This window comes from Pan troglodytes, chromosome 5 (genome assembly GCF_028858775.2).
Source record: "Pan troglodytes isolate AG18354 chromosome 5, NHGRI_mPanTro3-v2.0_pri, whole genome shotgun sequence".
NCBI classification, from domain to species: domain Eukaryota; kingdom Metazoa; phylum Chordata; class Mammalia; order Primates; family Hominidae; genus Pan; species Pan troglodytes.
In genome coordinates this window covers 172,040,437-172,062,636 of record NC_072403.2, presented here as the reverse complement: position 1 = coordinate 172,062,636, position 22,200 = coordinate 172,040,437, and the positions used below count along the sequence as shown (strand labels likewise).

Below are 22,200 nucleotides of genomic sequence, written 5' to 3'. Positions count from 1 at the left end.
GGGGAGAAGGCATGGATGGGGGTTTAGGGGCAGACTGGGAAGAGAGAGGGAGGGAAAGGCTTCTCATAAGAAATCACAGGCTTGAAATTCTACTTCGTTTTTCCACTATTCACTAAAACAACCCAACTACCAAAAAAAAATCTGTCCGTGAACTACTTAAAATAATCTCACAGAGACTAGAACAAAACACCATCCCATTATATGTGGAGGCCCCTCCGGATTGCTGTAAAAAAGCAAAAGGCAAAATGCAAACAGCTCTCCCTGAGTGAGCTGCATGTGACAGAAGCTATCCCAGGAAGCTTGTCTTCTCCTGAGAACCCACCAGTGCCTCTGTCATGGCTCCCAGCTTCCTGCATCCAGGCCCACCCTGCCCCAAGCCCAGAAACGCGTTCGCATGGGCAACCCAGGCTAATGTGTGCCACATTAGTGATCAGGAGACGAGTCACTTACCTCTCTCCGCTCCGACGGGCAAACAAATGTAATAGTCACCGCAGGGCTGTGACCATCACAAAAGTCTAGCTTTCCTGCCTCTTCCCTCACGTAACTCAGGACAAGCCTGGGAGAGCCACATTGAGAAAAGAGTATTACAAAAGTATAAAGTACATCCAAATTCATATGTTGCCCTGAGCATTCAGCACGTTCACTTGGGGGGAGGAGAGGGTAACAGAAGAAATATTAAAATATAAAAGTAGATATGGTATAAAATGACTTTATTTCCATTTGAAAAAAAAAAGTTTTAAGTAAACTCCAGTGAGTGTTATTTTGTTAAAAAATCAAATATCTAAAGTGACCAGCACATAAATTTGATATCTTAAGAAAACCTGGCTGGGCGCGGTGGCTCACGCCTGTAATCCCAGCATTCTGGGAGACCAAGGTGGTGGATCACCTGAGGTCAGGAGTTCCAGACTACCCTAGCCAACACAGCGAACCTCCATCTCTACTAAAACTACAAAAATTAGCTGGGCATGGTAGTGCGCCTCTAGTCCCAGCTACTGAGGAGGCTGAGGCAGGAGAATCACTTGAACAGGGAGGCGGAGGTTGCAGTGAACCGAAATCACACCACTGCACTCCAGCCTACGTGACACAGCAAGACCCATCTCAAAAACAAAAGCAAAAACAAAAACAAAACCTGTTTGATCTGCTTCACGTCCTAGAATAAGGAAAGAGAAAAGGAACAAAAAAATTACTTTTTTAAAAAAAGGAAGAAACACCATTTGACTAAAATAAACAAGCAAAAAACGGTTGTAAATGAGATAACAAAATTAAAAAAAAAAAAAAGGCAGACAAGCAGGCCAGGTGCATTTTTGCCCACAAGGCTAGTCAATCATTTCCTCTTTATACAACAAATTCCAAGTGCCAGCCAAAAGTTTTGTTTTGTCTTAACCCCACAGCACCTGCCCAGCAGTTACAGCAGTTACTGAACTGGGGTTCTCTTCCACCACCCAAACCACCATCCAACATGGCCCCCACCACCAGGGTTTACTGCACTCAGTGTGGAAAGGGCCCAGTGCCCCTGGCTGCCTGCTAGAGAATAGCTGATCACAGATGACCTGCCTTTTCCCACAAGAGAAGCTCACACTTGCTCAGTGTCCCACATGTTACTAAATCGTCACACAAACTCATTCATGTTAAGAATTACCAATGTGTCACTTAAAGACTCTGTTATGGACTGAACTGTTTCCCCTCAAAATTTGTATGTTGAAGGCCTAAGCCATAGCTCAGCATGTGACTGTATTTGGAGACAGGGCCTTTAAAGAGGTGAACAAGGAAAAAGGAGGTCATGTGAGTGGGCCTTAATCCAAAAAATCACTGGTGTCCTTATCAGAAGAGGAGATTCGGACACAGACCCCCGCAGAGGGAAGGCCACGTGAAGACACAGAAAGAAAACGGCCATCTAACGAGCCAAGGAGAGAGGCCTCAGAACAAACCAGCCCCGGTGACGCCTTCTTCAGACGTGCAGCCTTTAGACTGTGTAGGAAATACATTTCTGTGGTTTAAGCTACCCAGCCTATCATATTTTCTTATGGCAGCCTGAGCAAAGTAATACAGACACACACATAGAAAATTCCAAACATTTTTCCCCTCAGGTTACACTCAAGTTTTTTCTTTGGACAGAGTGCCATTATAATTGCACATGCTCCCTACAACCACCCAGACATGCCACGAGCTCCAGACTAGAGCAAGCACAACAAGGTGTCTACCAAAGGCCTCTGAATGGGGAGAAAATGTGAATCCTTGATCGAAGTTCAGGATATGGTCATGTGCAACACACTAGAGAAATGCGTATGTCTGCCAAGGCAAGATACAAAGGCAGTACAAGAGCATATGCACACGGCACAACACATTATAAGGAACACCATTCCCCACTGGGAACCAAGGTCCCTGTCACGTCCCAGTGAAGGTCACCAGCAAACTGTCCCTCCTGTCTCTTGCCCTCCCAAGATGAGAACACAATGGACACAAAATCAATTTCACGGGTGCCACAGAATGAAAAATATCAGATGGCACCTTAAGATAGGCATTATTTCATGAGGCAAATACAGGTATGTACTATGGACTGGATCATGAGATGTATTTTTACTGCTGTAAGAGACAAATGATTAAAAAGTAGACAAGCACACTAGACTATGTGACTCACAGCAATGACCAACAATCTTACAAGTACATGTGAAGCAGTAATGCTGCAGGGACTATCCCAAGCCCTGCTGAAAAAGGATGTTCCTGCAGCTCCCTGAAAGTCAGGTCCTTGCTGGAGATTAAAAACGCCAACAGCATCGGAGGCCTTGACTGACCTGTCCTTGCGCACCAGCTTCAGTCCGTCCCGGGGCTGGCCAACATCAAACGCCTGGTGTCCTCTTACCAGGCAGGCGGCAGTGCCGGGGGAACAGGCCCGCAGCTGTGAACCTGGGTCTCGTAGTGTGTCTGAAAATCATGTATTACATTAAATCAGATTAGGTGTTAGGAGTGATAATCACACGTACCCTTAGACCCAGGGTCCCTTTAAATACATTATTGAATTCCTAAAAGTCTCCCTAAGTAACTATTCTGAAACCTCGGGCAAGCCATTAACCCTCTGCAAACAAAGCTCAGGATGAAGGACTGTAAAGTACTGGCTCTGCACTGGTATATAAGAGGTGCACAGGAAACAGGCTATGATGTTATTTGTAATCAAGAAATGTACCCATCCTCTGCTTGAGGTACAACAACATTAGCACTACCCCCTTTCAAGCTACAGAGACTAGAAAATGCAGGCACTCCACAGATGACTGGAACAATTAGGAGATTAGGGAAAGAACCCACAGCTCTGGGTTCAAATCCTAAATCGACCACTTACTATGTCGATAACGTTGGTCTAACTACAAAACTATCCAATTGCCAGTGTGCTACTGCACAGGTTTGGTGGAGGATTAAAGATGAAAACATACCCAGAATATGTCCAGAACATCATGCAGGCTTTACAGATTGCCAGTATAGCAACAGCTATGATTACAGCTAGGTTGCTCTTTACCATTCATTTCTATGACCATGACTCAATACCTTACACAGTATACTTTGGGATTTATTTGTTTACTATCTATCTTTTCTCCTATCTAACTAAAGTTCCAGGAAAACAGGAACTGTGGTGAGTTCAGTGCTATAATCCAGTGCCTAGATTAGTGCCTAGCACATAGAAGGGATTCAAACAACCCTTCTCCCACGAATGAGTGAGTGAATAATCTTACCTCCCTTAAGTTTTACCTGCCTTATCAATCAAAGATGGAGAGGGTTATCTACCTTTGCACCAGCTAGTGAAGAGGTAAGCAAACCTTTAACTCTCAAGCCTTCCAAACAATTATGAAATTATGTGGAATTATGAAATTTCACAAATGGACTGCTTTGTTCCACCTATAGTATCTGCTGTGCCATAGGCTCCTTGCCCTCATGGGGACTCAGCCTAAGACAATCCACTTGGTATACCAAAGGCAGAATATACAGCAAGCGCCCTGAGGATGCAAGGAGGTAAGCACATGATGGCAAGTCCGAAACTATCCAAGAGGTTTTGAGGGTCACATTCAATCTTGGTTTGAGACTTAGGGCAGTTTCCTGGGAATGAAGAATGTCTGAGTAAAAACTAGGGCACCTCTACTGTGAATCAAAGTCATTCAAGCTCTACTCAAATTGCCAATAAATTGGAAAGAAAAAACTTGTAAGAAAATACTCAGCAAATTCAGATGATCTGTAAAATGTTGAGACCAGAAACCTAAATGTTTTCCAAATCAAAACAGCGTATTATTTCAGAATTCAATAATCTACAACTCATCAACTTTATAACCAAACTTGAGTTACAGACCCATTTAAGACAAAGACTGTATTAGTCTTTTTCCAAAAAATCAATAAAGGTTATCCTTGGAGAACAAAAGAAAGATGTAACACTCTAACACACACAAAAAAACCTAGTTATCGTTGGTTACTTTTGGTGAGCCCTGAATGGGGTATATTTACTGTTTTTAACTGTTTAGAAATAATACATAAACAAGATAGCACATAATGTATATACACAATTTAAAGAATAATCATAAATTAATACTCATCTACTATCCAGCAATACTTCCATGTATTGAGTTTTTTTTTTTTTTAATTTTCTCCAAACTTTTCTAAGGGCAAAGCATTATGTACTATTTGAGAAATAAAAAACAAAGAAAAACACTAAAAATGACCTTTAGATTAGTTAATCACCAGCAGAATTTACTCATGGCTAGCACTGCAGAAAGACAGTCCTGGCCTACAGGACTAACAATTCATAGCCCTGAGGGGAACATCAAGCTGGGTTTTAGAAACCTGGCTTAGTAAAACCAGCTGAAGGCTAGTCAAAGGCTTAGTAAAACTTTTCATGGCCCTTTTTAGATAAAGACCATTTATTTACAGTCTTTAGTTAATTTATCGAAGATTCTAAAGCTTAAGCTAAAGCTTCTCACACCAGTTTTGGCAAGTACAGAGAAAGGAACAAGTCAGCTTGGGCCAAATATGCATCCCGACCAAGTACCCAAGTCCTTGATCATCCCTTTTTCTTTTTTACCCAGCCCGTAACTCAGAGCCAAGGGATTCAGGCACACGCAGAGAACAAGACCGACCCTCACTACTGTAGAATCCCGAAACCCAAGGTGTCTGGCCGAGAGAACACCCACATGGAATGGATCAACAGTTAGGATGGAATCTGCAGGGGTTGGGGAGGAGGCATGGAATCTACTGGGGGAGAAGAGGTGGGTTGTGCAAATAGAACATTTTTTGGGACAAAAGCTTTATTAGAGGGCCTAATCAGAAACATCGATGTGAAAACAGAAATAAAGGTAGAAAGGCAAAGATATTGAAGCCATAGAAGAAATCCCTCACCACCACCCCCTCAGCCCCACAAAGATTCATACCTATGTCTCTACAAACATTGATGAATAGAGAAGTGTCCGGATCGGAGTCATCCACCAAGTAGGCACCACTAAGCTTGATCAGAGGATTGAGATCATGCTTCCTCAACTCTTCATCAAACACATAGCATGGCACCTGGAAGGAAGGAAGAAAAAAGTGAGTCTTCAGTATACATCTTGGTCAATCAGAAAAGCTTATGACCAATGTCACACAACACTGCTCTCCATTCCTTAGGGACTATCACGCTATGGTGTCCCCTAATAACAAAAGAACTCAGGCAAAGGTCAATAAACGTCTTGGCTCCTCTGCGTTCTTTTCGGTATCTCTTCTCTCTTACATGAGGACTGTTCTGCAATCATCTCCTCTCACTTTACATCACCAGGTTTTCCCTCTCCACTGGATCGTTTCCGTCAGCATGCCATGAGATCTACCACCTCACAAACGTCCTTCCTGGTCCCTACATTCCCCTAGCTATCATCTCATGTCTCTGCAACTTAGAGCAAAATTCCTTCAATTGTCCCTACACGTCTTCTCCTCTTCCTGCCTTCCATTCTCTCTTGAACACAGTCCCATCAGCTGGCTGCCTCCCACTCCAGCAAAACCCCGCTTACCAGCTCACCCACAACACCTCTGCTGACACATCCAGTGCTCGTGTCCTAGCCTTCCCGTTACATGGTCTCTTGTGGCACTGGATGCTACTGATCATTCTCCACCTCATGAAACCCCTTCTCCTGTGGCTTGCATCCACAGGCTCCTGGTTTTCTTCTGCCCCACTTCCAGCTCTTTTTCAGCCTCCTGGAAACACTTCTCACCTTCCCTCTAACTGACTCTCAATGCAGAGGTGTGCCACAGCTTACTGAGCAGCCCTCTTTCCTGTCTACACCCAATCCCTTGGTGACCTCGCGCATGGTTATAAATGTCTGCCAAAGACTCCCAAATTCATGTCTCTAGCCTTGACCTTTCCACAGAACTGCAGGCTTACACAGCCAACAATAGCAGAAGCTACGTTTATAAGCACAGACTCGAAGCAGAACACTTGGGGTTCAACCTCTGGCATGAACACTTTGCATGACCATGAATGAAGTTAACCTCCATGCCTCAGCTTCCCCACGTGCCATACTGGAATAATGACAGTTATTCCTTCATGGGGCTGCTGTAAGGCCTGAGTGAACTAATGTATGTGAAGCTTGGCGTACAGCTCCTGGCAGGTTGGCATAAGTGTTATTTATTGCTGTTGTTTATCATCATCACTTGGATACACAAAACCATCTCAAATTTCATGTATTTAAATTTAAAATGAGCCTTTGATTTCTCCCCCAAAACCTACTGTTACCCCAGTGTTCCTCATCTCAACAAATGGCATCATGATTCAACCAGTTGCTTGGGCCAAAACCTTAAGGTCCCCCTGCCCCACCGCCAAGTTCTCTCACGTCTACATCCAACCATCGGCAAGTCCTGCCAGCTCTCCCTTCAGACTAAACCCTGGATCCACTCCCTACTTATCACCTCCACCATCGCCACCCTGTCCAAGCCACCATAATCTCTTGCCTGCAATAGTATCTTAACTGGCCCCCCAATTCCAGCTTCAATGCCCTACTACCTCAGCCCATGTCTCCACAAGCACAGGATTAGCACTTCAGAATTAAATCAGGCCACACCTCTCCCTGTTCAAAGCAGCTTCCCATTACACTGAGAAGGAAATTCCAACTCCTTCATGACACCGCCCTAACCTACCACTCTCCTCACTCAACGCAGCCACACTCACCTCTTGACGCAATTCTACCCTCCTGAAACTCAAAAGTCCTCTCTACCTGAGATGTGCTTACCCAAATATACACATGGCTCTTTCCCTCACTTCATTCAGGTCTCTGATGAAACATCACCCTTAGTAAGGCCTCTTCTGACACCTTTACCTAAAACAGCACTCTCCACCTCTCTCTGTCTCCCATACTCAGCCTCACTTTTGTTCACAGCACTGTGATGTATGATACTAGGTACTGCCATCTGTTGACTTTTGTCATTTTCCCCCCACTATAATAGGGGCTCCTTGAGGTCAACGGTTTGTCACTGCAGGCTAAAGATGATGCCTACAACATAGTGGGAGCTCAGTAAATATTTGTTCCATATTTGTTCCATAAACTGTGAAGATGAGTTCCTCCTGTGGGTATTTCAATCCATCCTTACTTGGTTTTAATTTATGACAGTCTCTCATACCTATGAACTAATGGTCTTTTTATTTTAAAAAACATCAAGAAACCCCACTGTTAGAGTTGGCAAGACCCTGAGCTTTAAGGGGGTGCCTCTTTGTTTGTTTTATTTAGATTTAGGAGGACCGAGTGCAGTTGTATTACATGGATATTGCACAGTGGTGAGGTCTGTGCTTTTAGTGTAACCAGCACTGGAATACTGTACATTGTACCCATTAGGAAATTTCTCATTTCTCAACCCTCACTGCCCTCCCACCCTCTCACCTTTCTGAAGCTCCAATATTTATTATTCCAGTCTCTATGTCCATGTGTATGTATTATTTAGTTCCCACTTATAAGTGAGAATATGTGGTGTCTGACTAAGTTATTTCACTCAAGATAATGGCCTCAAGTTCCACCAATATTACTCCAAAACATAGGATTTCATTCTGCCTTACGGCTGAGTGGTATTCCATGATAGACGTGTGTGTGTGTGTGTGTGTGTGTGTGTGTGTGTGTGTGTGTTCTTCACCTAGTCATCCGTTGGTGGGCACTTAACGTTTATTCCGTATCTTTGCTACTATGAATAGTGCCACAATAAACAGACGAGTGCACGTATCTCTTTGACAGACAGATTTCTTTTACTTTGTGTAGATACCCAGTAGTGAGATTGCTGGGTCAAATGGTAGTTCTATTTTTAGTTCTTTAATTAATTTCCATACTATTTTCCATAAAGGTCATTCTAATTTACATTCCCACCAACGGTGTATAAGTGTTCTCTTTTTTTCTGCAACTTTGCCAACATCTGTTGTTTTTTGACTTTTTAATAATTGCCATTTTTGACTGGTATAAGACGGTATCTCATTGTGGGTTTTTTTTTATTACGTTCCATATATGCAGTTTATTTTTTTTTCCTAAAGTTTTTTTTTAATTTTATTATTATTACACTTTAAGTTTTAGGGTACATGTGCACAACGTGCAGGTTTGTTACATATGTATACATGTGCCATGTTGGTGTGCTGAACCCATTAACTCGTCATTTAGCATTAGGTATATCTCCTAATGCTATCCCTCCCCCCGCCCCCCACCCCACAACAGTCCCAGGTGTGTGATGTTCCCCTTCCTGTGTCCATGTGTTCTCATTGTTCAATTCCCACCTATGAGTGAGAACATACGACGTTTGGTTTTTTATCCTTGCGACAGTTTGCTGAGAATGATGGTTTCCAGTTTCATCCATGTCCCTACAAAGGACATGAACTCATCATTTTTTATGGCTGCATAGTATTCCATGTGGTTTTATAATAATTTGTATATTTCTCTGATGATTAGTGATGTGGAGTATGTTTAGGAGATTCTTGGCCATTTGTATGTCTTCTTTAGAGAAATGTTTGTTCACGTCCTTTGCTCACTTCTTAAAGGGATTGTGGTTTTTCTTGTTGAGTTGTCTGCATTCTTTGTAGATTCTGAATATCAATCCTTTGTTGAATGTAGAGTTTAAAAACACTTTTGGCCATTTTGTATGTTGTCTGTTCACTCTGCTGACTATGTATTTTGCTGTGCAGAAGTTTTTAAGTTTAATAAAGTCCCATTTCTCTATTTTTATTTTTGTTGCATTTGCTTTTGAAGTCTTAGTCATGAATTCTTTGCCTAGGCGAAGATCCGAGAGAGCTTTTCCTGGGTTTTCTTCTGGGAATTTTATAGTTTCAGGCAGGCCTTACATTCAAGTCGCTAACCTGACCTGAGTTAATTTTTATATGTGGTAAGAGATAGGGGTCCAGTTTCATTCTTCCGCATATGGCTGTCCAGTTTTCCCAGAACCATTTACTAAATAGGGTGTCCTTTCCCCAGTGTATGTTTTTGTCAACTGTGTCAAAGATCAGTTGGTTGTAAGTATGCAGCTTTGACTCTGGGTTTTCTATTCTGTTCCATTAATCTGTGTGTCTATTTTTCTATCAGTACTAGCTGTTTTGATTACTATAGCCCTCCAGTATAATCTGTAGGTGGGTATTGTGATGCCTCTAGCTTTGTTCATTTTCCTTAAGATTGGTTTGGCTATTAAGATTTTTGGGGGGACCACATGAATTTTAGGACTTTTTCTAATTCCATAAAAAATGACGTTGGCATTTTGATAGGAATTGCATTGAATCTGTGGAGTGTTTCGGGCAATATAATCATTTTAATGATATTGATTCTTCCAATTCATGAGCATGGGATGTTTTCCCACTTGTGCCATCTACAATTTCTTTCATCAGTGTTTTACAGTTTTCCTTGTAGAGATTTTTCACCTCCTTGGCTAAATGTATTTCTAGTGGGTTTTTTTTTTTTAGTGACTATAAATGGGATTGAGTTCTTGATTTGATTCTCAGCTTGATCATTACTGGTGTGTAGAAATGTTACTGATTCTTGTACAATGACTCTGTATCCTGAAACTACTGAATTCACATATCAAATCTAAGAGACTTTTGGAGGAATCTTTAGAGTTTTCTAGGTATAAGATCATATCATCAGCACACAGAGACACGTTGACTGTCTCTTTTCTGATCTGGATGCGTTTTCTTTCTCTTGCCTGACTGCCCCAGGTAGGACTTCCAGTACTATGTTGAATAGGAGAGATGAAAAAGTGGGCATCATTGTCTTGTTCCACTTCTTAGGGGAAATGCTTTCAACTTTTCCCTGTTCAGTACGATGCTGGCTGTGGTTCTGTCGTATATGCCTTTTATTATTCTGAGGTATGTCCCTTCTAATAATTTTTTGAGTGTTGTCTTTTCATTAAGGGATGTTGAATTTCATCAAATGCTTTTTCTGTATCTCCTGAGATGGTCAGACTTTTTTTTTAATTGTTTAAATGGTGAATCACATTTATTGATTTGCATACACTGAACCATCCTTGCAACCCTGGAATAAAACCCACTTGATCGTGATGTATTATTTTTCTGAAGTGCTGTTACATTCAGTTTGCTACTATTTTGTTGAGATTTTTGAATCTGTTTATCATAGATATTGGCCTCTAGTTTTCTTTCTTTGTTGTGTGCTTGTTTGGCTTTGGTTATCAGGATAATATTGGCTTCAAATAATGAGTTAGGGAGGATTCCCTCCTCTGATTTTTGGTAACAGTTTCAGTAGGATTTGTGCTAGTTCTTCCCTGTGCCTCTGGGAGAATTCAGCTGTCAATCTGTCTGGTCCTGAGCTTTTTTTGTTGGGAGGTTTTTGTTTTGTTTTGTTTTGTTTTGTTTGTTTTGTTTTTCTTAAATTACTGATTCAATCCCAATACTTGTTATTGGTCTTTTTGGAATTTCTATTTCTTCCTGGTTGAATCTCAGGAACTTGAATGTTTCCAGAAATGTACACATTTCCTCTAAATTTTCTCAGTTGTGAGTACACAGATGTTCATAGAAGTCTCTGATGATCTTTTTTGTGGTATCAGCTGTAATGTCTACTTTCTTATTTCTGATTGAATCCTCTCTCTTCTGGTTAATCTGACCAACAGTCTATGAATATTATCTTTCCAAAGAACCAACTTCTCATTTTTTTTATCCTTTGTACTGCATTTTTTGGTCTCCATTTCATTTAGTTCTGCTCTGGTATTTGTTACTTTTGTTCTGCTAGGTTTCAATTTGGTTTTTTCTTTTTTTTTTTCTAGTTCCCTGAAGTGTGATATTAGGTTGTTAATTTGTGATCTCTATTTTTGATGTAGGCATTTAACACTATAAACTTCCCACTTAGCCCTGCTTTTGCTGTATCCCGCAGGTTTTATGTTGTGTATCCATTTTCATTTGTTTCAATTTCTTTTAATTTCCATCTTAATTGCATTGTTGACTCAAAATTCATTCAGAAGCAGGCTATTTAATTTCCAATTATTTGTATAGTTATGAGAGTTTCTCTGTGAATTGATTTCTAGTTTCATTCCACTGTGGTCTGAGAAGACACTTGGTATCATTTTGGTTTTTTTCAATTTATTGAGACTTGTTTTTTGGTATGACATATAGTCCATCTCGAAAAACGTTCCATGCACTGATGAGAAGAATATATGTTCTGCGGCTGTGGGGGGAATGTTCTATAAATATCTGTTAGGTCTACGTGGTCCTGAATCCAATTTATGTCCCGTGTTTGTTGATTTTCTTTCTCAGTGATTGAATTCTATTATTGCATTGCTGTCCATTTCTTTTCTGAAGTCTACCAGCAGTTGTTTTATGAATCTTGTGCTCTAGAGTTGCATGCATACATATTTAAGATTGTTACATCTTGTTGAATAATCTTTTTATCATATAATGACCATCTTTTTCCTTTTTTTTTTTTACTGTTGTTGATTTAAAGTCAGTTTTATCTAAGTATAGGTGGGTCTTCCTGCTTGCTTTTGATTTCCATTTGCCTGGAATATCTTTTTCCATCCCTTTAGCTTCAGTGTATGTCTTTACCAATTAGTTCTGGCTTTCTTGTAAGCAGCATATGGGTGGATTCTGTCTTTTGTTTTTTAAATCCATTCTGCCAATCTGTATCTTTTATGTGGAGCATTTAATCCATGCACATTCAAAGTTAATATTAATATGTGAGGTTTTATTCCTGTCATAATGCTAACTGTTTCCTAGTTGCTTTGTGGTCTTGTTTGAATAATTGTTTTATAAGAGTTTTTATACTTTTGTGTGTTTTTATGATAGCAAGTATCAAACTTTTGTTTCCCTGTATAGACCTCCTTTGGGCATTAATTGTATGGTCCATCTAGTACTGACAAATTCCCTCAGCATTTGCATGTCTGAGAAAGACTTTATTTTTCCTTCATACATGAAACTTATTCTGGCAGGATACAAATTTCAGGGTTGACAGATTTTTTTTCCTTAAGCACCTTGAAAACAGAAACCCAATCTCTCTGGCTCTTAAGTTTCTCCTGAGAAGTCCCCTATTAGTTTGATGGGATTTTCTTTATAGGTGATTAGATACTTTTCTCGTGGATAGGATTTTTTCCTTCATGTTGACCTCATACAGTCTCATGGCTATATGTTGTGGTGAAGTCCTTCTTGCAACATATTTCCTTAGAATTTTTTGAGCTTCCTATATTTGGAGGTCTAGATCTACTGCTAAACTAAAGAAGTTTACATCAATTATGTCCTCAAATACATTTTCCAGACTTTGTTTGTTCTTCTCCCTTAGTAATATCTATGCTTTATAGGTTTGGATGTTTCATGTAGTCCCACGTTTCTCAAACACTTCATTCATTTCCTTTGAATCTTTGTTTTTGCCTGATTGGATTAATCCAAAAGACCTGTCTTCAAGTTCTGAGATTCTTCCTTCTACTTCGTCTAGTCTATGGTTGAAACTTTCAACTCAATTTTATAATTCCCATAATAAATTTTTCATTTCTAGAAATTCTATTTGATTTTTTTAAAACATCTCTTTGGTAAATTTCTCATTTATATCCTGGATTGATATTCTGATCTCTTTGTATTGGTTTTCAACTTTCTCATGTATCTCATTAAGCTTCTTTAAAATTAATATTTTGAATTCTTTAACTAGTATTTCAAGCATTTCACTTTGGTTAGGATCTGTTTCTGGAAGATTAATATGATCCTTCAGGGTGCTATAACACCCTGCTTTTTCATATTTCCAGAATTGTTACCCTGCTTCCTTCTCATCTACAGAAACTGTCACTTTTTGGTTTGAATTTACTTTTGCTTTGACTAGAGGGTTCCCCCCGCCCTGAGAATGTGACTATAATGTATGTTGCATAGTTTTATTTGGCTTTGCTTCTGGACGCTTTCAGCGTCAAAGACTGTATGAATTCCTTGGTTATAGATAGGCTTTGTGTGGTGACTTTCTCAAACATCAGTTGTAGTAGTAATACACCAGGCTGGTGAGCAGGCTCAGGGCCTTCTGAGTAGCCAGGGTGTGGTGAGGGATGATGGTAACTGAGGTCATGGAAAGCTTGTCTCCTGCCGTAGCACTGTGCAATTGTGTACACACTTGTCTCAGCAGATGGGCTACGCAAGTTCATCTCCTGGCCAGGAAGTGGTACTTGCAGGAAAGAGGCAGCTGCAGTGGTGGCAACAGGATTTATGCTTGGCTTTTGTTAACGAGGAGGCTACTCCCATGTCCCAGACAATGGGTGGGGCCATGGGACACCTAAGCATCACTGTCTTGTGTTCTGCCAGCAAGGCAGATTGAGGAAGGAAAGCTGGGTGGAGCTGGGTCAGGCAAGCACATATTCAGGCTCTCCAACAGCTGAGACAAGCACTGGCCCCAATGGTGATCAGCGGGCCTCCAGGGCAACATTCTGGGAGGGACAGAGGCGCCTCTACCACATCAAAGAGCCCACATGGTAAAAAGAGGTGCAGCCTGAGCTCCACAGCATAGCAGGCGATAGCAGGACCCACCAAGTTCTAATGCCCTTAACTCAGTGAGTCTCCCACCTGTGGCCCATCGCTGGCAGCAGGCCAAAAAAGCCAGCCCAGTCCCAAGCAGTCTGTATTAGGTTGTTTTTGCACTGCTATAAATACCTGAGACTGGGTAATTTATAAAGAAAAGAGGTTTAACTGGCTCACAGTTCTGCAGGTTGTACAGGAAGCATAGCTTGGCTTCTGGGGAGGCCTCAAAAAGCTTTCACTCACGGCAGAAGGTGAAGTGGGAGCAAGCATATCGCACAGCAAAAGCAGGAGCAAGACGGTGAGAGTGAAACAACCAGAAACTTTGAAACAACCAGATCTCATGAGAATTCACTCACTATCATGAGGACAGCACCAAGGGGATGGTGCTAAACCATTCATGAGGGACCCCCATGATTTAATCACCTTCCACCAGGCCCCACCTCCAACATTAGGGATTCAAATTCAATGTGAGATTTGGGGAGGGACAAAATCCAAACTATATCAGGGTCTGTGCTCAGATGGTGAAACTGCCCCAGGCTGCAAGACTCCCTGCCCAGGACAGAAACCATGGCTCTGAGGCCACATCTTTGCGGTACAGTTTCATGAAGTAGGGGCACCCACATCTTTGCGGTACAGTTTCATGAAGTAGGGGCACCCACATCTTTGCGGTACAGTTTCATGAAGTAGGGGCACCCACATCTTTGCGGTACAGTTTCATGAAGTAGGGGCACCCACATCTTTGCGGTACAGTTTCATGAAGTAGGGGCACCCACATCTTTGCGGTACAGTTTCATGAAGTAGGGGCACCCACATCTTTGCGGTACAGTTTCATGAAGTAGGGGCACCCACATCTTTGCGGTACAGTTTCATGAAGTAGGGGCACCCACATCTTTGCGGTACAGTTTCATGAAGTAGGGGCACCCACATCTTTGCGGTACAATTTCATGAAGTAGGGGCACCCAACTTCCGCATCACAGCAAGAACTCAAGCCCAGAAAGGAATCCCCCCCAGAGTAAAAAAGGCCCTGGTCACCAAGTGAACCATGACTATGTGAAACATTCCTGTAAGTTTTATTTCCAAAATAATACACTGGCATCATTTTAATTACCTCTTCCAAAGAATATTCTAAAAATTCATGTTCTCTGAAATCATTTCAAAGTAGATAGTTTTATTATTTTCTGTGGATAAGTTTCCCAAAATTTTATCTTTTAGACTGAAGCAATTCACAGACAGGTCTATTTACAAAAGTTAACTGCTTAATATTTAGCTTTCAAATTTCTCTTAGAAATAGGCTATCAAATCTGCAGGAATGCTCTAACCCACTAACCTTTTTCCCCAGTCCTGCTGTCAGAGATTCATGGAGAGCTAATAGAGTGAATCAAACGACCTACACCTACTCACAGCCTCAAAGGCACTTGAACTCATTTTGACCATATCCTCAAAGCAAAGTTGCCTGTCGCCTAAAATACTTCTCAGACACCTAAGTGTTTCTACTAATAATGGAGGAAGTTAGAACCTCTAGTGCTCAGAGGGTACCAGCACATGGAGCTTAAGCCTACCACCACATTCATGCAGAAAGGCAACTAAAAGAAAATTATTGCCACAGACTATAATTGGGTTACAGTAAAAAGCCACAAGTGCCCATTATCCTGCAAATCTAAAGCTTGTCATCCCACAGCAAGATCATATGAAAACATTAACCCAAGAGGGGAGTGAGTCAGTGGACTGGGTAGGATGCAAGACAAGATGCAATTCTCTAACCAGCAAAATAAAAGCCTATGATGGAAAAGGGAGCAAGATGGCATATGGCAAGAAGGGAAAATGAAAGAACTCTTCATTCTGAAAATAGCTGCATTTCACCAAGACACTTAGAGGATTCCACATCGGCAAGATCTGCAAGCACCCTGCTCGGGGCAGGTAGCAACTACTGGCTGTCTCCCTACTCCAGGAGGGAAGAGAAGACATGCCTCACACAGCACTCCACAGAACTGGAGTGTGCACTGGTAAACAGTCAAGGCTACTGGGGAACACCCTCCCACTTCCTGCTACAGCAAACACAGCAATGGAGACATTCATAAGACCACGAATTTAGCAGCCTGGGGAGCGAGGTTGTTTGCCAGCTGCAACACACCACGCATTGAGTTAATGCTGTTTTATATATAATAATCTTACTTTTATAACCCTGGTAAGACTGCTAGCAGGCCAGTTCTGAATTTTGCCTGTTCCCAAGGGCACTACAGTAGGAGGTATATTTACACAATGCTTTAAAGAAATAATTACCTTAAAGCCTCTACCAGAATCCACTGAACAAAGTATAACAATAGTTTTAAAGGGCTGTTTGTAACTACCATGATTTTTGCCCATCAAAATCATTCTAAATGTGACAGAGCAAAATGAATAAATAAATGAGACATTAGTAAGATGTAGAAAGCAAGACTACAATGACACTAAACCAAAGTGAGATTTTTTTTCTTTAGGGAATGATGAGTGTTTTATAAGTACATAAACCTTCAATATGTTTTAAAGTTATCATACCAAGCCTGTAAGGTGTAATCAAATCAAACTGAAAGCAGAAAAAAGGGCATACGCTTTATTAAGATTTGCTAACAGTGACAGCACTACATTTTTAGCAGTCATTATGCTTTTCAGTTCTTTCCATTTAATCTATCCATAAGACAAAAAAAAAATGAGTTAATGAATATGGATATGTCCTTCACACCATTAGTCTATAGGCTCTCTGAAAGCATTCCAAAATTTAACAAAATTCCTACTGCTTGGCCCACAATAGGCTCTCAATAAATGAAAACTCAATGAATAACGCCCCAGCTGCCAATTACACCTGAAGAGGTTAGAGAGTACAAAGCACAAATGTTTCTCATGCATCTTCAATCTGCTTCTAAGAGAAATTAAAGGTCATTGTTTTGAGAAAAACACAGACTATACCTCCCCATTCCCACCCCAAAAACTATTTAGAACACAGATCAGCACCTTTTTTTTTTTTTTTTTTTTTTTTTACAAAGAACCATGTGGTATCTACATTTTGGGTTTTGCAGGTCACATAGGTCTCTGTGGCATATTCCTCTTTGTTTTGTAACAATCCTGTAAAAATGTGAAAACCATTCTTAGTCCTGGGGTTGTACAAAAACAGGCCAGGGCAGGCTTTGAACCATGGGCTGTAGTTGGTGATTTCTGACCCATTGAAAACAAGTTGCTATTCATTTTATTTTGGAAAGCAATTTTTTCCTAGGTGGTAGAAGACACAACTGTCAATTCAGCAACGTGACATAAGAGGTACACTCAGATAAAACAAAAACAAAACAAAACAAAAAGGGTATCATGATCAGGTTGGAAAATCAGAGCCCAGGAGAGTATCTTTGGGACTGAGAGGTCTGGGGTCTAACAGGAGAGCAGAGGGCACCACTGTCACCGCAGCCTCCACCTCCCACAGGAAGCAACTCAGATCTGGCCAACTGGACACTTAAGGATGACTGTGTGTGGGGCCAGGCGCAGGGGCTCACTCCTGTAATCCCAGCACTTTGGGAGGCCGAGGCAGGCGGATCACCTGAGGTCAGGAGTTCAAGGCCAGCCTGGCCAACATAGAGAAACCCCGTCTCTACAAAACAAACAAACAAACAAACAAAAATATATATATATAAAAATTAGCCGGGCATGGTGGCTCATGCCTGTAATCCCAGGATGACTGTGTGTCCCCACTCAAATCTTGTGTCAAATTGTAATCCTCAACATTGGAGGCGGGGCCTGGGGAGGTGACTGGATCATGAGGGCAGATTCCATCACCCCCTTCTTGGTATTATCATGATAGTGAGTGAGTTCTTGTGAGATCTGGTCATTTCAAAGTGGGCGGCACCTCCCCCTCCCACTCTCTTCCTCAGGCTCTGGCCAGGTGAGGTGCTCGATACTCTGTTGCCTTCTGCCATGACTGTAAGTTTCCTGAGGCCTCTCCAGAAGCAGATGCTGCCATTCTTCCTTTACAACCTGCAGAACTGTGAGCTAATTATACCTCTTTTCTTTATAAATTACCCAGTCTCAGGTGTTTCTTTATAGCACTGCGAGAATGAACACACTGTGCTCCCACCCTCACCCCCAAACCCCAAACAGATGTCTGCTTTGAGATGCTTTTCCCACCGCTAACAGTACGTCATCTAACAGCTTCACCTAAGTTTTTAAATGAAGCTTACATTTGACACTGTCTCCTAAATATCAGCCTTAATTCTTTCCACTTTAAACTTTTTTTTTTCATTGAATGCTCCTTATGGCTTTCCTGGGCAGTATTTTACCACTTCCACTTCCATATGAAACTGTCTTTCCCTTCATAGATGACCATATCTGAAAATATCAGTGATTTATTATTCATAATTTAATCTGAATTAATGTTTTTAAATAAACATTTCTTTTTGTCTTATTAAACTGCATGGTATTAGGCCACCAGTAAAAATTACTGATTATGACCATTCATTAGTTCCTGAATCCTTACAACCTTTGAAAGTTCTTAAAAACAGAAAGTAGGAGAGAAAAGTGAGATAATCAATTAATTAAGATTGTTATCAAGGTGAGAACAGGAAACTCCCTTTAGGATCTGGGGTGGTGGGCATGGAGAAGCGGCAGAAGGAACACACAGTCTGCTCTTCCCCAGGACCAGGGAGAATCAAGTAGCAGTGCAACATGAGGGAATCCAGGCTGGGGAAGGGGACATTCCATTAGTCAACAAGAATGACCTGCCCAAGAGATCCATTAAACACCACCACAACCACAGTTAATAACAATGTAATTTATTCTTGCGTATCACTAAGAGAGATTTTAAGAGTCCTCACAAAAAAAAAAAAAAAACGAAATATGTGAGGTAACACATATGTAATTAGCTCAATGTAGCCATTCCTCAATGTATACATATTTCAAAATACCATGTTGCACATAATACATATAGGTCAGTGTGTATGTATATAGATATATATACATACATGCACCCAAGAAGAATGTCTTGACCAAGGAATGCTGTGTTCAAATAATAAGGGGTGGACGTAATAGTAACAGTAACCTAGTAATCTAGTCTCTGAGGTGAGCTGGAAAAGAATTTAAGGGATACCTGACCTGGACTCACATTGCAGCCAGAAGTCATCCCAAGGCTGAGGAGAGGGACAGAGAGATTTAACAATGCAAACAGGTAAAGGAGACTTATCAAAAGCGGGGTACAACACAGGTGGAAAGCCAGGTGCAAAGGAAGATGAAGCAATCAGCGTCAGAAACAGATGGCTCCTGCAGGTAGAGTGAATACTCTAAGCCCAAGCCCAAACACGTCACTTAAGTTTACTGAGTTGCACAGCACCAGAAACCAAGAACTAACTTGCCCTATATGGATGTGCCATTCTATTTCCAATCTGGACCAAAAATCACATCCTGTGATATTTTAAATGCCCTGTCCTAAAAATAAGAACCACTCAGAAAAGTTTTAAAAATTAAATCACATGGTATCTCTGCTCAAATGCAATTTGGAAGCTAAAAAAGATTTTCACCCGGAAAGGTTAGAATCAGTATTTGAAAGATAAAGTTCCCCAGAGTATACTTCATAAGCATATAATTTGAAGTTCCCATGTTACCTCCTTATTTGCTTTAAATATGTCTTTCTTGCAGGCTGCAGTGGTCCTCCACTCAAAGTAGTGCACACATTCTGTTGCAGTTACAAATTCAGGAGTTCCCTATTAAAAAAAAATAGTAATTATAATGTTACCATACCACACATTGTAAAGATTCTTCTTTAAAATGAGAATGCAGTAAAGGCTACTAAAACAAAGAAAGCAGCAGCAAGAAGGGCAGGGGATGCAACCGCTTTAGTTAAACGGGGTCATCAAGAGGTTCCCAAATCTGCAAATCCTGAGACCAAAGCTTCATAAAATCATGTTGGGATTTTGTGTAACTAATCCAAAAGCATTCTACCGCCCCAGCTGTGCAAGTACATTGAGTGAGTTCATGGGAAGAAATCCTCAGTCATTCTCCTCTCAAACTCCAAATGTTCTCTTAAGCAAATGCCAGCAAACGAAAGCCAGAAAACGTGACCTCATGCTTCCCGTGAAAAGGCTCCCATGAGGAGCCCATCTGCATCTGACCAAGTTAGTACACCCACCAGACACCCACCCTCCAAGGCAGCCCCTCCTGTTAACCGCAACCAGAGTGGACTACAAACAGGTCAACCCCAGCATCGCAGGATGACACAAGCACAGCAGGAACTGGCCTCTTCACTCCCACGTGCAAGTCTAGGGAGTTATCCTTCACAGTTCTATTTCTGGTACGGTGAACACAGAATTCATAAAGGAAATTAGTTGAAGTTAAAACAGGAGCTATATATTTTATTCTGTAATATAAATCTTCTCATTTAATGCTGCTGCGAACAGATTCTTTTTTTTTTAAGGTCTCAATATGCACAACGATGCAATTTATATGCGGATCCAAAATTAACAATATTAGTTTTATTTTCAAAGTTCTTCAGATAAGACACTGTGGACCTGAAGATGCAATAGTCACAGTCCCAAATTCTAAAATGATATTTTAAAGCAATTTAGTAGCCACAGAGTTTCACTCAACCTGACTTTCCTAAAGATTGGGTTCTTACTGGGATTCAAGAACATTCATAGAATTTGTAAACCAATTCCTTCTCCCAAGAGCTAAAACAATTATTTACTGCAAGTTCCTTTCCAAAAACTAAAGATTAAAGTCAACAAATTACATACAATATGCCCATAATAAGAACAATCATAATAATTTACACAATGATGTCCCCTTTAAACACCAGGTAATATCCAAAAAACTTGAGAACCCCATACCCACGGGCCAAGGCTTCTCCTAAATAGATGTGGGTATCTCTAATTTAATATAACTGAGGAAAGAAAAATATTTTTTAAAAAACTAAATACACTGCCCTAAAACCTATCAAAATGAAATGCTAGAAGAAGAGGTTTTAGAGAAAAAAAAAGTATGCCTATAACTTAAACATTAAACAGTGCACTGATTTTTAACACAGTAATCACTTTGAATTGTAGTTTTACAAAAGACGTGGTCTATGTTTTACTTAAAAGTTTTAACAAGTTTAGAATTTGTTTACTTATTGGTTCTTGATGATGATGGTGATTTGGTAGGGTTTTTCTTATTTGTGTTTCTAAGTTTGCTCACTGATTCTTCCTGGAATACCTCTACAGCCAGAACACCAAGGGGCAGACCTTTTTTTTTTAAAGAAATACATCAAGTGCCTGTGTGGACTCACCAGGGTTTTCCCACACAGGAAGGCAATGCTGCTCTGGACTCTGTGATTTGTGCCTTGCTGGTCACAGCTCACTGTTGTGTTGAATTCCAGGAGAGATCTGGTTGCACTTCTCAAAACAGAGTCACCTATTTGGAGAGAAAAGAGAGTGAACAGGCTATAAAACATACATAACCAAACAGCTATTTCCAAGGAAAAGCAAATTAAAAGTAGCATTATAATGTATCTGATAGCTTATAAATTTATAAAATTGTGCTTTCCCAGAATTTTCCATCTCAGAGTGGCATCCCCATTACATTACATTAAGTGCCATCTTTACCTTGTCTGCTGCATTCTATACATCAGAAAGGTCCACAGCTATACGCCCATCTCAAATCTGTCCACATTTCTCCACCTCTACTCCCACTAAAACCACTACCTGCGCTCCAGCAATGGCCACCTAACTGCTCCCCCTGCCTCCACACTAGTCTCATCCCTCACCAGCCCCACTTCCTCATCCATCTTGCACCAGTGTGATCTTCAAAAATACAAATCAGGATATATAACTCAGCCACTGAAATGTTTCAATACTTCCCATCACATATGCTACAAAATCAACATTCTCTAGAAAGGCCCACAAGTAGAATGACCACATCTCTGCTTGTCCAGGACATTACTGTAACAGTCCAGAATAAAAAGTCTATGTAAAAATCAACATGATGGGGGTTGGCATAGGAATAAACTGATCAAAAGACTAGAATAGAGACCAATCGACTAGAAGAGAGAGCACAGAGACACAAATGTGAATTAAACTTTGATTATGACAGAAGTAATAGGTCAGGGAAAAGAGGAGGCTGTTCAATAAACAGAACTGGAAATAAAAACGGAACTGGAAACAAAATAGTTATCCATATGGAAAAAGACAAAATTGGATCCCTACCCAGTACTGGGTACAAAAATCAACTCTAAACACAAGCTTGTCCAACCCGCGGCCCATGGGCCACATACA

General features: G+C 40.8%; 1 protein-coding gene across 2 annotated transcripts in view; it reads right to left on the bottom strand.

The window, feature by feature from the left end:
* Nucleotides 1-22,200, bottom strand: part of IGF2R (insulin like growth factor 2 receptor) — a 139,973-nt gene that overhangs the window by 78,579 nt on the left and 39,194 nt on the right. For both annotated transcript variants that reach the window (XM_016956572.4, XM_016956573.4), the window contains exons 3-7: nucleotides 21,216-21,340; nucleotides 19,558-19,656; nucleotides 5,403-5,535; nucleotides 2,793-2,922; nucleotides 451-556 (exon numbers count right to left, since the gene is read on the bottom strand). In XM_016956572.4, coding sequence (XP_016812061.3) covers nucleotides 451-556; nucleotides 2,793-2,922; nucleotides 5,403-5,535; nucleotides 19,558-19,656; nucleotides 21,216-21,340 — 593 coding nt within the window. The remainder of the gene's footprint in view (nucleotides 1-450; nucleotides 557-2,792; nucleotides 2,923-5,402; nucleotides 5,536-19,557; nucleotides 19,657-21,215; nucleotides 21,341-22,200) is intronic.